The 15,520-nt window shown below is 42.7% G+C and overlaps 1 protein-coding gene across 1 annotated transcript in view; it reads left to right on the top strand.

Moving 5' to 3' along the window:
• Window positions 1–15,520, top strand: part of grk4 (G protein-coupled receptor kinase 4) — a 128,327-nt gene that overhangs the window by 19,925 nt on the left and 92,882 nt on the right. Inside the window, exon 2 of the mRNA XM_052019362.1 lies at window positions 13,835–13,930. Within this exon, the coding sequence (XP_051875322.1) occupies window positions 13,835–13,930 (96 nt within the window). The remainder of the gene's footprint in view (window positions 1–13,834; window positions 13,931–15,520) is intronic.

The following is a 15,520-nucleotide window of genomic DNA, read 5'->3' on the forward strand; positions in this document are numbered from 1 at the left end:
AAAATGCAAGGGGCTCTGGCAGAGATATTTAAAATGTCCTTAGCCACGGGTGAGGTGCTGGAGGATAGCTCATGTTGTTTAAGAAAGGCTTTAAGAATAACCCAGGAAACTATAGGCCAGTGAGCCTGATGTCAGTCGTGGGTAAATTATTGGAGGGTATTCTGAGGGACAGGATATATCAGTATTTGGATAGACAGGGCCTGATTAGGGATAGTCAACATGGCTTTTGTGCATGGCAGGTCTTGTCTAACCAATCTAATAGAGTTTTTCGAGGAGGTTACCAGGAAGGTTGATGAAGGGAAAGTGGCAGATGTTATCTACCTGGACTTTAGCAAGGCCTTTGACAAAGTCCCGCGTGGGAGGCTACTCCAGAAGGTTAAGTCACTTGGCATTTAGGATGAAGTAGTCAACTGGATTCAACGTTGGCTTAGTGGGAGAAGCCAGGGAGTTGCAGTAGATGGTTGTCTCTCTGATTGGAGGCCAGTGACTAGTGGTGTGTCACAGGGATCGGTGCTGGGTCCGTTATTGTTTATCATCTATATTAATGATTTGGATGATAGTGTGGTAAACTAGATCAGCAAATTTGCAGATGACACCAAGATTGGGGGCGTAGTGGACAGTGAGAAAGGCTGTTAAAGGTTGCAAGGTGATCTGGACCAGCTGGGAAAATGAGCTGAAAGATGGCAGATGGAATTTAATGCAGACAAGTGTGAGGTGATGCACTTTGGGAGGACAAACCAGGGTAAGACTAACACAGTGAATGGTAGGGCACTGAGGTGTGCGGTAGAACAAAGGGACCTGGGAATACAGATCCATAGTTCCTTGAAAGTGGCATCGCAGGTAGATAGGGTTGTAAAGAGAGCTTTTGGCATATTGGCCTTCATAAATCAGGGCATTTGAGTACAGGAGTTGGGATGTTATGTTGAAATTGTGTAAGATGTTGGTGAGGCCAAATTTAGAATATTGTGTGCAGTTCTGGTTACCTACCTACAGGAAAGATATCAATAAGCTTGAAAGAGTGCAGAGAAAATTTATATTGTCAGGACTTGAGGACCTGAGTTACAGGGATGGGTTGAATAGGTTAGAACTTTATTCTTTGGAGAGCAGGAGAATGAGGGGAGATCTTATAGAAGTATACAAAATTGAGGGTTATAGATAGGGTGAATGCATGCAGGCTTTTTCCCCCTCGGGTTGGGTGAGACTAGAACTCGAGGGCATAGGTTTAGGGTGAAAGGTGAAATATTTAAGGGGAATCTGAGAGGCAACGAGTGTGGAACGAGCTGCCAGCGGAAGTGGTGGATGCGGGTCAATTGTAATATTTAAGAAGTTTGGATAGGTCCATGAATGAGAGAGGTATGGAGGGATATGGTCCAGGTGCAGGTAGATGGAACTAGGCAGAAAACCAGGCTGGCATGGACTAGATGGGCTGAAGGACCTGTTTCTGTGCTGTAGTGCTCTATGACTCACTACCCTCTGCATGAAAAAGTTGTCCCTCAGGTCCCTCTAATCTTTTCCCTCTCACCTTAAACGTACCCACTAGTTTCAGACTCCCCTACCCTGGGGAAAAGACTTGCCATCTACTTTATCTATGTCTCTCATAATTTTAAACATTTCTATAAGGTTGCCTCCCTATTCTCCTACAATCCAAGGAATAAAGACCTAGCCTGGCCAACCTCTCCCTCGAACTCAGGCCCTCGTCCTGGCAACATCCTCGTGAATCTTTTCTGCGCTCTTTCCAGTGTAACCACGTCTTTCCTCTGATAGGGTGACCAAAACTGTACACAGTACTGCAAGTGTGGCCTCACGAGCAACTTGTACAACTGCAACATAATGTCCCAACTCCTATACTCAATGCCCTGACTGATGAAGACCAGCATGCTAAACGCCTTTTTGACCTCCCTGTCTACTTGTGACGCTGCTTTCAACGAACTATGCACTTCTAGGTCCCTCTGTTCCATTACACTCCCTAGTGCCCTACCATTCATAGTATAAGTCCTGTACTGGTTTGACTTTCATTGATCTAGTTATCACGTTTCTATTTGTGGGCACCAATTGGCTGTGTTTCTGTCATTACAAAACTACTTCATTTGACATAAAGCCCTTAAGACATCCTGAGGTTATATAGATGTCTCATTTACACCCCATTGGCCATTGACATCAGTTGCAATGCCACTTGTTAGTTGAGATAACTGTCACAGACAAACTATCATTTGTATCTAGGGATCTTCCTGGTCCCTGCAGTGAATCAGATGCCAACTTATAAGCCAGAAAAACCACATTTACATTTGTTTTGCATACAAAGCATTTTTATTCTGCTTCTCATGATCTTGTGTTGTCGCAAGGTCCTTTATCTGAAATGCAGTGTAACGCAGAGGTGCCGTGCGCTTTTTTTCCTGACCTGAATATTATAGGTCAATGAATTGAGCAAGATTACCTTCCACTTGATTTCCTGCATCGATGTACCAAAATATTTTTGCAGCAGTTACTCACACTGTCACAGTATTTTATTTCTAGCCTCTTCAACGATAAATTTTGTTTTGGAATAATGGTGGAGTGGGAGAGGGGGCTGAGGTTATGGAGGTGGATGAAACCTAACATTTGAATGCATAACGGAGCAATCAAAGTAGGAGTCATAGGGTCACTAATCTCTTGCGGAATTCAGGAAAAACTTTAACCAATCTATGGTTAGAATGTTGTCATTGCTATCACAAAGGTTGAAGCAAATAGAATTGATGCATTTCTGTTAAGTAATGATGAGGTTGATTATTTTTGTGGGATTAGGAGTAAAGTGAGAGGAGGTTTGTGTTCGAGCTCACACTGTCATAGACCAGTTGGGCATGATGACTTGTTCCTGCACTTTAAATGATTTGTAGGTATTTCGCTGAAATTCAGTTAATCATGCTGAGTGTTGCTGGGGAGTAGCAGAGATGCATTAATGATTTTAGATATGAATGTAGGAGGTATGATTAGTAAGTTCAGAGATGACAAAAAATCGATGGTGGTGTTGATTGTGAGGAGGATAGTTGTAGGCTACATAATGATACTGATCAATTGGGCAGAGTAATGGCAGATGGCATTTAATCATAAGTGCATGGTGATTCACTTTTGGATGGCAGAAACTAAGGGTACAAGATGTACACAATGAATGGTAGGTCACTAGGGAATGTTGAGGAACAAGAGGGACTTCAGTGTACAAGTCCAAAGAATCCTGGAGTTGGAAGCAGAGGCAGACAGGTTGGTGGGGAAGGCGTATGGGATACTTCCCTTCATTAGTCAAGGCGTAGAATATAAAGCAGAGAGGTTTTAAGACAACTTTATGAAACCTTAGGCTATGTAGGTGGAGCAATATTTGCACTTTTAGTCACCACACTATAAGAAGGAAGTGATTGCACTGGAAAGAGTGCAGAGGAGGTTATCATGTTTCTCAGTGCACAGAAGGATGTCATTTGGTCCATTGGGTCTATGCTGTTCACCAGGACGTTGCCTGTGTGGGACCTGGTTATTTTCGAATCCACAGGTTCTTTCAGGAGTCCAGGAATGAGTTGAAAACAACTTGGTGCTTCACAAAGTTTTATTGGAAAAGTTTAGAACAAAGAAACAGTCACGGAGCGCATGGCACTAGCTTTACTACTGGGAGATGAGCCGAGACAAAAGGAACTAAAGATGAGCTCAGGCCGGGGGGTGGGGGGAGGTGCTGCAGGTGAGGGGAGGGAAGAGAGCAAGAGAGATTAACAAAAACTGACACCTTTTATACCTGAGATAAGAGGTACTCCTTAGCTAACGATAGTCCAATCAGGAAACCTATTAGATACTTGTGGCCAAACAAACCAATGAAAAAACACATATTCACCTGATGGACGAACCAATAAGCTAGTAAGTGGCCATTCCTTGTGCAGCCACTTGAGATCTATTAAATACTATACATGTTAAAAACTACTTAAAAACAGTTGAATCCAACACCTGCGATGGAGTGTTTCAGTTATGGGGAGCGGTTGGATAGGTTGGGTTTGCTTTCCTTGGAGTGGAGAAGGCTGAGGGGTGACCTGAATGAGCTCCACAAGACTGAGGGACATAGGATAGTTAGCAGGAAGCTTTTCCTGCACAGCAGACGTTTAAGATGAGGGGCAAGAGGTTTAGAGGGGATCAGAGGAAAAACTTTTTCAACCGGGACTTGTTGGGATCTGGAATACGCTGTCTGAGTGGATGGTGGAGGCAGAGACTGTCACAATGTTTAAGTATCTGGATGAGCACATGAAGCCTATGGACCAAGTGCTGGTAATTGGGATTGCTATAAATGGGTATGAAAGTTCAAAGTCGAGTTTGTTGTCATATGCACAAGTACATGGATGCAGAGGTGCAATGAAAAACCTACTTGCAACAGCATCACAAGCACACAGAAGGCACATTGGCATGGGTTGAAGGGTCTGTTTCTGTGCTGTATGACTGACTCATTGTGTGAGGTCAGTGAACCTATTTCCTGTAATGTTCTGTTACTTGTTCAACCCTAGTTGCTTCTGTAATATTTCCTCTCTGAGCACGTTCTTGAGAATACCCATAAATCAGTTGAGACACATAAACCAGTAAAACCAGTCATGTTGAAACAGTCCCGATCACATTTCTTATGTGCAAACTCGAGCTGGACACGATGCGCACAAGTAAAGTTTAAAGATGAGCTGCACTGACAAAGGAGAGAAAGTGAAGTGGTCAGAGGGAGCCAGGGCTCATTCTGCGTTTGCAATGGGCATAAAAACGGCACTTGTCATCTACAGTAACCAGAAAAGCTCCAATGAACAACATGAAAGAGTGAAATGGCAAGGGGGGGTGGGGGAGAGAGGAGGAGAAAGAAAGGAAGGATATTGTGCACCAGCAATGACCAAGCAATTAAATTCTGCAAACATCATGTTAAGGAATAAAGAAACTGACAATTAATACAAATCCCTTCGTGAACTCCGTGTTTCCAAGCTCTTTGCAACCTGTGCAACATAGTGATTGTTCTAATGGACGAAATGTAGCATAAGCACCGAGATCCCACAAGCAGCAATGTGTTAACCATAGAAACATAGAAAACCTACAGCACAATTCAGGCCCTTTGGCTCACGAAGTTGTGCCAAACATGTCCCTACCTTAGAAATTACTAGGCTTACCCATACAACCAAACAATCTGTAAAACCTGTCCCAGGACATAGAGTAGAACTCACTTGCTTCTTTTTAGTGTCTTTTGTCAGGCGAGAGGATAATTTAGAAAATTGCAGCCTGGTTTTTTTTGGGAATGAAATCCCCAAATTTAATTGATCCACCATTTGTAGTTGTCTTTGCCTGCTGAGGCCCTTAGCTCTGGAACCAGCTGTGTGAGGCTCTCCCTCTAACTTTTCTGAGTACAATAACTCGTCTTCAAAAAAAAAATCTATCCATATTTTCGGTTATCTGGCCAAATCTTCTCTTCCTCCAGCAGTGCCTCGGGATTGAGGATGACCTCTAGTCTGCTTTTGTGGGTTCTGAGGCGGCCGGTGAAGTCAAGTGGGACTGCAAACTCCCGTGTGGATGGGGCAAGCTGATGGGGCGTTGGTGAGGTTGTGCGCTATGGCATATGCAGGACCTTTGCATGGCCTCAATACCATTCTGCACATTCTTCCTCCACTTTGAGTGTTCATGGGCCAGCGATTCCCATGAGTCGATGGGGCTGTTACATTTCTTGAAGGAAGTTTCGAACACGTCCTTGAATCTTTTCCTAAGTCCATCTGACAACCTCTTCCCATGTTCTGAATCCTTTCAAGGAGTGTTCCCCACTAGGTGTTAATAGTGCTACATAACTGGAATGTTGTTGATTAAGGTATCTAAGATATCTTTATTAGTCACATGTATATCAAAACAGTGAGATGCATCTTTTGCGTAGAGTGTTCTGGGGGCAGCCCGCGAGTATCACCACGCTTCCAGCGCCAACATAGCACGCCCACAACTTCCTAACCCGTGCATCTTTGGAATGTGGGAGGAAACCGGAGCACCCGGCGGCAACCCACGCAGACACATGGGGAGAACATACAAACTCCTTACAGACATTGGTGGGAATTGAACCCAGGTTGCCGGCGCTGTAATAACATTACACTAACTGCTACACTACCGTGCCTGCCCATAAAATGCATCTTTTTGCATAGCGTTCTGGGGGCAGCCCGCAAGTGTCGCCACACTTCCGGTGCCAACATAGCACGCCCACAACTTCCTAACCCGTATGTCTTTGGAATGTGGGAGGAAATCGGAGCACCCGGAGGAAACCCACGCAGACACGGGGAGAGCGTACAAACTCCTTACAGACAGCGGCCGGAATTGAACCCGGGTCACTGGCGCTGTAAAGCATTATGCTAACTGCTGCACTACCGTGATTAGGATTAATTCTTTATACAAAGGGTGTAGTTATTTGGTGAACACACTTTTGGAATTATGTTGTTTACAGGTCAATCTGGATGCCAGTTGATAATTGGCAGCCAGATTGAGCGTGGTATTCAAAGTATCGTCTAATCAAGATTCTAAAGTTCACTGCAGCTTTCCTGCTTTTTGAATCTATATTCTAGAAAAAGAGGTATCTTTGTGACCTTGTTAATTTAATTATCAATTTCAACTCAGTTGGTTTAATTGCTATTTTCTATTTTTGGTTAAGAATGCTTTAAACTTTGTCCTGTTTAGGTCATGGTTTGCTAGGAGGGAGAAAGTAGGAAGCACCTAATTGGTGCTGGGCGTGTGAAATGTCTGTGCAAGTTCTTACAGGAGGGCTTAAAGTGGAATATTAGTAGAAGAGTAATTGCCTTTTGAACAGATGTTATTTAGATATAGAAACTAGCATTTTCGCGGCGCCTCAGGATGTCCCAAAGCGCTTTGGAGCCAATGAAATGCTTTGGCAATGTGATCATTTCTGTAATGTTATAATTCCACAGGGAGACACTGCCGAAAAGCTATTAGAATTGGCCTCCCTTCCTGGACAGCAATGTACTTAAGTCTTTAAGCCAAGCAAGAGAGGACCAGGTTGGAGAGTGTTTCCGTTTGTTTGATGTAGATTGCACATTCTTTCCCTGTGGAGATGCCACTTGCTTGTGTGCCTTTCTATCAGGATATGGGCATTTGCTACTGAGGTTGGCATCTATTGCCTACTCCTGATTGCTCCGAAGACCTTGTTGTGGTGTTCCCGCTGTAGTGTTGGATAGGGCTTCACAGGGTATTGACTTAGCAGGGCTGGAGTTTTCTTTAGTTTACTCATTCATGGGGTGTGGATGTTGCTGGCACTTGTTGTCCACGCTGGCTTGCACATTGGTAGGTCTGGAGCTACATTTGACTCATTTGGGTAAGATGTCAGATTTCCTTCCCCTACACATGGGTTTTACAACGATGCAATAGTTTTAAGGCTACCATTATTGAAACTAATCTTGGTAAAATTCCAGATTTTAGTTACATGAATTTAAATTTAGCAGCACCATGGCAGGATTTGAATTCAGATGACTAGATCAATGGTCTAGAACTCTAGCTGTTAGCCTGATAACACTATCACTACACTACTGTGGTGTGGTGTATCTGGAACCTTTTCAGAGTTTGGGAAATGGTGTATAACAACCACACCCCTTCCCCCAAGCCCACCTCACCATGCAGAAAGAAAACAAGTCCACGCAACTAAAGAAAATCTCCAGATCACTTGTACAGAGCCATCCTGATTGTTGGCGGGAGGTTTTGCTTTGCAAGGATTTCCTGGAAGGAATTACGTCTACCATTAGGCGTTTGGTTTCTCCAGACCCAGATAATAAATGATAAATTGGTTTATTATTATCACGTACTGAGGTACAGTGAAAAACTTTGTTTTGCATGCCATCCATACAGATCAATTCATACAACAGTGCATTGAGGTAGTATAAGGGAAAACAATAACAATGCAGAATAAGGTGTTACAGTTACAGAGAAAGTGCAGTGCAGACAATAAGATGCAAGGCCATAACGAGGTAGATTGTGAGGTCAAGAGTCCACTTTATCGTACTAGTGGTCCATAGTATTCAATAGTCTTATAACAGTGGGATAGAAACTGTCCTTGAACCTGGCTTTCAGGCTTCTGCCCAACATGAGGGGGGAGAAGAGAGAATGTCCAGGGTGGGTGGTGTCTTTGATTATGTTGGCTGCTTTACCGTGGCAGCAAGAAGCGTAGTGTAAAAGGAGTCCATTTGGCCCATTATTCCTAGATGGCTCTTTGAATGGGGCGAATGGCCTTTTGTCCTGTATGATTCCGACTTCCTCACTGTTCCTCCTCTATACTGGGGAACGGTTTAATTGTAATTTGACATCTAACCTAGTGCAGTCACAGAGTTGTACAGCATGGAAACGGGCCCTTCGGCCCACCACTTCGATTGCCGACCACCATGCCTAACTATACTAATTCCACTTGCCTGCATTAATTCCTTATCCTTCATTACCTTAGTCAAGTACCTGCCCGGATGCCTCTTAAATGTTAGTACTGTTTCTGCCTCCACAACCTCCTCTGGCTGCTCAGTTACCTCTTGAATCCTCTTTAAACTTCCTTCCTCTCACCTTAAACCTGTGCCCTCTGGTTTTAGACACCTCTACCATGGGAAACAGAGTCTGGCTATCTATCCTATTTATGCCTGCCATGATTTGATATACCTCCAACATATCTCCTCTTGGCATTTGCTCCAGGGAAAACAGACCCAGTGCGTCCAATCTCTCCTTGTAACTCAAGCCCTTCAGTACAGGCAACATCCTTTTAAATCTTTTCTGCACCCTCTCTAGCTTAATCACATCCTTCCTGTAGTGTGATGACCAGAACTGCGCACAGTCCTCCCAAGTGCCGCCTAACCACCATTTTGTACAACTGTAACATGATGTCCTAACTCTTGTACTTGGTGCCTCAGCCGATGGCACACTTGCCTTCCTACATCCTGTCAACCTGTGTTGCTACCCTTGGGGAACTATGTACGGGGTGATTGCGTTCTAGAAAATGTCCATATTGTGATTTCCCCATAACACACAGCTGTGTCACCTTGCGCATGCATCAAGAGATGAGAGTTGAAAAAAATATTGTTTATTTACTATTTTTCACAAATTCTTTGAGAGTGAATTTTATCCTGTATCTCAGATCTTTGGGTAGTTATCTGTGAATTCTGTCAGGGTGAGTTTCCTTTACCTGAACTTGGGCATTACCTGTGCTTCTACCCCTAGGTTTCTCTATTCAGCAACACTCCCAGGCCCCTGCCATTCACTATGTATGTCCCACATTGATCCTTAAGTGAACCTACTCTCTCCCTAGCTTATACCTGTAGAATCTTTTTGGATTCTGCTTTATCTTGTCTGCCAGGAACATATCATAGCCTCTGATTTCCCCCTCCTAATTTCCTCAAGTGTACTCCTACATCCCTGATACTCTTCATGGGATTTCTTGATCCCAGCTGCCTATACCTGACATATGCCTCCTTTTTCCCGACCTGACCTTCAATCTCCCTCATCAGCCAAGGTTCCCAAATCTTACCAGCCTTGCCCTTCACCAAAACATGCTGGCCCTGAAGTCTGCAAAAAGTCTCTCCCAATCAACTTTTGAGAGTTCCTGTCTGATAGTTAGCAATCAGTCCAGCAATCAATTTTCTATTTGAGCAGAATACTTGATAAAGAATTTTGGTGTTTGGTTTCCAGCCAAGCTTACCTGAGGAATGAAATTCCACCATTCAGCAGTTTCTCCATACTCCCAATTTTTTTGTCAGGGTAGTGGAAAATCTGGATCTCTTCACCTCCACTTCCCTAACCCTTTTTTGAATGAGGCCCAATCAAAGATCTTGAAAATGTATTTTTTTTCATTTGGCATGATCATTAAGAGTAAAATGAAAGGCAGATAAATAGAATTAAGATGTCAACCATAATGCAAGAGCATAAATGGGGCCGGAGTGGGCCAGACCTGCCAAAGTTGAGTTTATTGTCACATACACAAGTACATGTATGCATGGTGCAATGAAAAACTTGCAGCAGCAGCACAGGCACATAGCATCAGATAAACAACATTCACAACAAAAATATAAATATTATACAAAAATTATGCAAGAGAGAATACAGTTGGAACAAATAATGTCCATTGTAGTGCAAAATGGTCATAGTGTTGCAATACTGAGGTTGTGATTAGGGCTGTGCAGATTTGTTCAAGAACCAAATGGTTGAAAGGAAGTAGCTGTTCTTGAACCTGGTGGTGTGGGAATCATTCAATAAGATCATGGCTTATTGGATCATGGCCTCGATTCTGCTTTGCTGACTGGTCCTCAATCCTTTTGACTTACCTGCAGACTAAAAGTTTAACTCTTGGCCTTGAGCATATATTTAATAACAGCTCCCACGGCTTTTGAGGATGAAATTCGAAAGGTTCTCAACTGGGTGACCTCTTAAATTGTACTTCCTCAGTTCTGATTGTCCCATGACGGTAACACCATGAAGATTCCCCCTCATATTTTTTTTTCTAGACTCCAGCTCGATCTTTTCTTAAGACTATTCCTTCATCCCAGGAACTTGGCTGCTAATGAATTGGTGGGTTGAATTTGAGTGACTGCACGCTGTTGCCTGTGACAGTCCTTGTGATCCCCAATTCGTACCTCTGCTCTCACTGCACCCTGTCTGTGGTTTGTCAGTAAACACACTGTAAAACTGAGATGCTAGCTTTCAAGTTGGTGTTGAAAGCTGGTGATTATTTTCTTATTCTCTTGCACTTCCCAGCTGATTGGGTGGTGCCTGTCGAATAATACCAGATACACAGAGGCCACTCAGCCCAAGTTTTCCCCCAACGTTCAGGAAGAGGTTTCTGATTTGTCCCCCTTCCTGGACTGTGAAAGTCGATCTGCGCTGTAATAAAGCAAACAGAAACAAGGAGCGTACAACAAGCGCTTTATTTTTCTTTCGCTAGCGGGAGTGAGGGATACAGAGGACTAAACAGTGTAACCCGAGCTCTGTATTGATCCCCACTCAGAGATTCACATCCCTCCTTTTATACTTTAAAACAAAGAAGCCTATGTGCTAAGTTTCACATACCAAGCTATCTCTAACGATTTATTTTTTTGCTTAATTATAATGATTTACTCTTTATTATCTGTTACTTATCTTTGAGCACTCTGTAACTGAGCATCATGCTACAATCTGAAGTCACAGCTCCAGGCGCCAAGGATAACCGCTTATCGCAAACAGCTAGCAAAGATAGGATACTCCTTAACTAACTACTTCTTTGATTTACACAAGGCACCTGGACATCATGCATCTCAACTATAGTCACGCCATGGTTAGGCCACAGCAGCTGAACAACATTAACCCTTGCATTCTCATTTACTTTTCCAGGACTTTCCTCATAGCCTGGCCGGTTTTGTCCGTTCCCAGGACACATCCACTTCTCTTGTGAAACTTCCTGTTCCGGTGACAAAAGTGTGGAGGAGGCTTGGTAGAGGGAAGCTATTCATTAGCAGATGTTCAAGAATCAGAGGGGCTCAGATTTAAAACAAAATTCACAGGACAAGATAGGGGAAAAAAAAAGTTTTAATGCAGGTGGTAGTTGCCATCGTGAACTTGCAATGTGCAAGGGTGCTGGAAGCAGAATCAATCCAGACTTTCAGGATGATACTTGAGGGACATGGGGAAATTTGCAGGGCTATGGGGGAAAGAGTGGGTGAATGGGCTGACTGGGTTGCGTGATGAGTAGCAAGATAGAATCAATGGGCAAAATGGCTTCTTCCTGTGTTGTAAGAATTCTGCAATTCTGAATCCCAGTTTTGTTTCTGTATGTTAATGTTGGAACACAGTTCTGGAGAATTATCTTGCTCGAGGGTGTCTCCTTGACCATTGCAGTGTTTGGGAGTTGCCTCATTTTTCTCCTCTGTCAACTCTTCCCTTTTTATGAGGACAAATCCAAAAAAAGCGCAGAAATCTTTTGTACAGGGCTGAAATATTAGTTTCTCCAAAGCTGGTTACCAGTTGGTTGTACTGTCCCAGTAGATTTGGAGTCTGGTGGAATGCTTTGAATGTGATTGTTGCTTCTTGCACAAAGAGTAGAAAACTGGAGAAGTATCTCTTTCAATTCCTGTCACCACTCATCCATCTCCCCTACCACATCAATTCTATCATTAGCATGGATTAGCACCCAAGTGCACTGAAAGCAAAGCCACCTTCCATCATAGGGCACACTGCTATTGATCCTAGAAGATGGGGGGGGGGGGGGTGGTGCGGTGGGGGTCCTCTACCTCCAACGCAATTTGCTGATTTCTCTCCTGAAAGTACAGTGCGTGATGTTCTGTGGCTGCATTTCCGGTCCTTTGTTCAGGTCCCACACTCCTTTTTGAGGAGATATCGGTGACTAAAATCTCCTGTGATGTCTTTCTAGCAGTTGGGAGGGGTGTGTGGGATACAGGTGAGAGCCTCTTGACCCAGGAGTACAGAATGTCAATGGCAACACAGCACTTGTCTGTGCTTGAGATCAACTAATGGCAGTAATTGGAGCCACACTGAAGATCTTCCACTCTACTCCACCTCCTTCCTTCATAAAACTCTGTCCCCTACAGTGTTTACCAATTGACTTGTATGCCATTTTATTTTATGGAATCTCAGTAGAAGGTAAACGTTTAGTATTGATTCATTAGTAAAGTCACTTGTTTAAAAAAAAGGACTGGGTTGTAAAGAAATAACAAGGGCTGCAATATTTAGGGTTCTGCTTGAAATGGGAACTGGTACATTTGAGCTGGTGGTTTTTATGGAGCTACATTTGGAGCAGGTTTTTATGGGAACAGGCATGTGTGTGTTACAGAAATGGCTCATCTTAGTTTGTTACTTGGTCTCTTGCAAATGAAGAAGCAAAATGTAAATTTGAAGTTTAGTTTTATCTCGCTTCCAGATTTTTGCGTACCCAATAACTCCTAAGGCTGTGTATGAAATATTTCAAATTAAATACAAATCTTCAGGTATTTTTGAAAGCATTACAAATCTTTTTATTTTATACATGCATTAATTGGATGCAGATGTTGCTGCTGAGGCCAGTTTTACTGTCCATCACTAATTGCCTGACTGTCTTGCTACTTCAGAGGGCAGTTAAGAATCAATCTCATTGGTGGGTCTGGGCATGCATGTAGGCCAGACCAGGTTAGCACAGTAGATTTCCTTCCTTGAAGAACATTACATAAGCAGATGGCTTTTTAGCAACATTCATGAAACGAGTAGATTACCAATACAGATTGTGGGTTTGTATTCCAGCCTCCCCTCCGTGTACCCTGTCTACACTTCTTGCTGCCTTAGTAAAGCAGCCAACATAATCAAAGACCTCACCCACCCTGGACATTCTCTCTTCTCACCTCTCCCATCGGGCAGAAGATATAAAAGCCTGAAAGTATGTACCATCAGGCTCAAGGACAACTTCAATCCCACTGTTATAAGACTATTGAATGGTTCCCTCATACGATAAGATGGACTCTTGACCTCACAATCTACCTCGACATGACATTGCACCTTATTGTCTATCCACACTGCACTTTCTCTGTAACTGTAACACTTAATTCTGCATTCTGTTATTGTTTTTCCCTTGTACTACCTCAATGTACTGATGTGATGAAATGATCTGTATGGATGCATGCAAAACAGTTTTTCACTGTACCTCAGTACATGTGACAATAATAAGCCAATTACCAATTTCCTAGAATATCAGTGACCCAAATGCTGAAGTGAAATTTGAACTTGTAACCAATGAAGCAGTCCTCTGAAGTAGTCTAACCACAAATCTGCCATACTGGTTAGTTGCTTTTGAAATGATTTGAGAATTGCTGTAAATGACTTCTGTTCCTTGCAGGTGGTGGAGGGAAGAGGAAGGGCCGGAGTAAAAAATGGCGGGAGATGCTACGGTTACCGCATATCAGTCAGTGTGAGGAGCTGCGGCAGGTCATTGGTAAGCAGTTGCCGACTTTAGAGCACGTGGTGTTCTGCTTCTGTCTTGGAACACGGGTGCAAGATCTTCGTAGATTTGATTTGCAGGAGACAGGTTATGTGATGGATATCTTAGTCAACATTCCTCGTTCTATTCTCGATGAACTTGTTTGTCAAATTCTAACCATCAATCTCTTTATCCATTTCTCCTGGCCCGGAAGCACCATGATTTTAAAACTCTTATTTTCAAATCTTTCCAATTGGCTTGTCCACTTCCTGTGTCCCTGTAATCCTTGTGAACTTTAAAACTCTTGATCTCTGCCTTCCTCCAGTTCTAGCCTTGTTGACTTTTCACCCCCTCTGCTATTGATGGAATTCAGTCGTCTGGGACCTGAGCTCTGGAAGACCCTCCATAATCCTATCTCCAATTTAAGATTCCCCTTAAAAGCACACTTTTTCCATAATTTATATTGTGTGTGTTCACAGTGGAAGAAAATGGACCCAATCTTTTAGTGAAGAGTTGCTCAGATGAGAGTGCCATAGATCTTTCTTTACACTTATATAATTGTGTCTTGCATTTATTCCTTTGTCCAGTATTTGTTCCTCTGCTATAGAAGGATTCCCAAAATAATTTCTTAAAAACTGGTAGCCTAAGCTCAAAAGTGAATTAGAAGTTCCTGCTACACAGAGTGTGGTTGCTGGTTCATGTACCAGATGATTTTCAAGGCCCTACGATACAAAAGTAAAATCTGAAAATTAGAAAATGCTGGCGGCTCAAGTAGCGACAGTAGAAAGAAAAGCAGTTAGTATTTCTGAGCAATGACTTTTCATAGAGTTGATGAACTTACTGGTTGCAAATTGATTTCCGCTTTTCTGATGTTACAACAGTGAGCCCCCTCAATTAGGTGTATAGCATCTTGGGACCTGATGAAAGGCAGTAAGTCAATGAAAGCCTCCCTTTTGTTTGCTAAGAGGAATTTTATTGCAATTTTCTGTATAATTAGATTCTGTAAATTAAGTTTGAGAAGTTCAGAAATGAAATTTAATGTGGTTTGAGATTGCGTCAGGAAGTATTACTGGTCTTTAGAAGTCATTTGACCATATTCAATTCCTTATGTTCCTTTTAGTTTTAGAAATTAAACAACTTTTTATAAAATTATCTTGTTTTCTTCATAACTATTTTATTAGAAGATAATGCAAATGTGTATAGTGTTTCTCAAAACCTGTCAATATAACCTCTGTCTTTTCAGAGTGGCTCGATTAGAAAAACGATACAAGGTGAACTTCCTGCCTTACAGGAAATTTCACCAAAGATCTATCTTTTATGAAAGCTAACAATGAACTATTGGATTGTTTTCTCACTGTGCATGTGTTGGGTGGGGGGTGTTGTCACGGAAGGTTTCAGTAACTTTGGGTGTCAAACAGCAATGCGATGGGCCTTTTAACGATGTCTTGTTGCAGAAAAGTGACTTCAAATATGATCTATCCACCCACTAATTGTAGAATTATTCAAAGGGGGAGGAGTGAAAATCTTTGTGGAAAGGTTTAAGTGTAAGGATGCATTAAACAGTGAAATTTCACTTCCCTTGCAGGCAAAGTCCACAGCTCGTGA

This window comes from Pristis pectinata, chromosome 7 (assembly GCF_009764475.1).
Source record: "Pristis pectinata isolate sPriPec2 chromosome 7, sPriPec2.1.pri, whole genome shotgun sequence".
Taxonomy (NCBI): Eukaryota; Metazoa; Chordata; class Chondrichthyes; order Rhinopristiformes; family Pristidae; genus Pristis; species Pristis pectinata.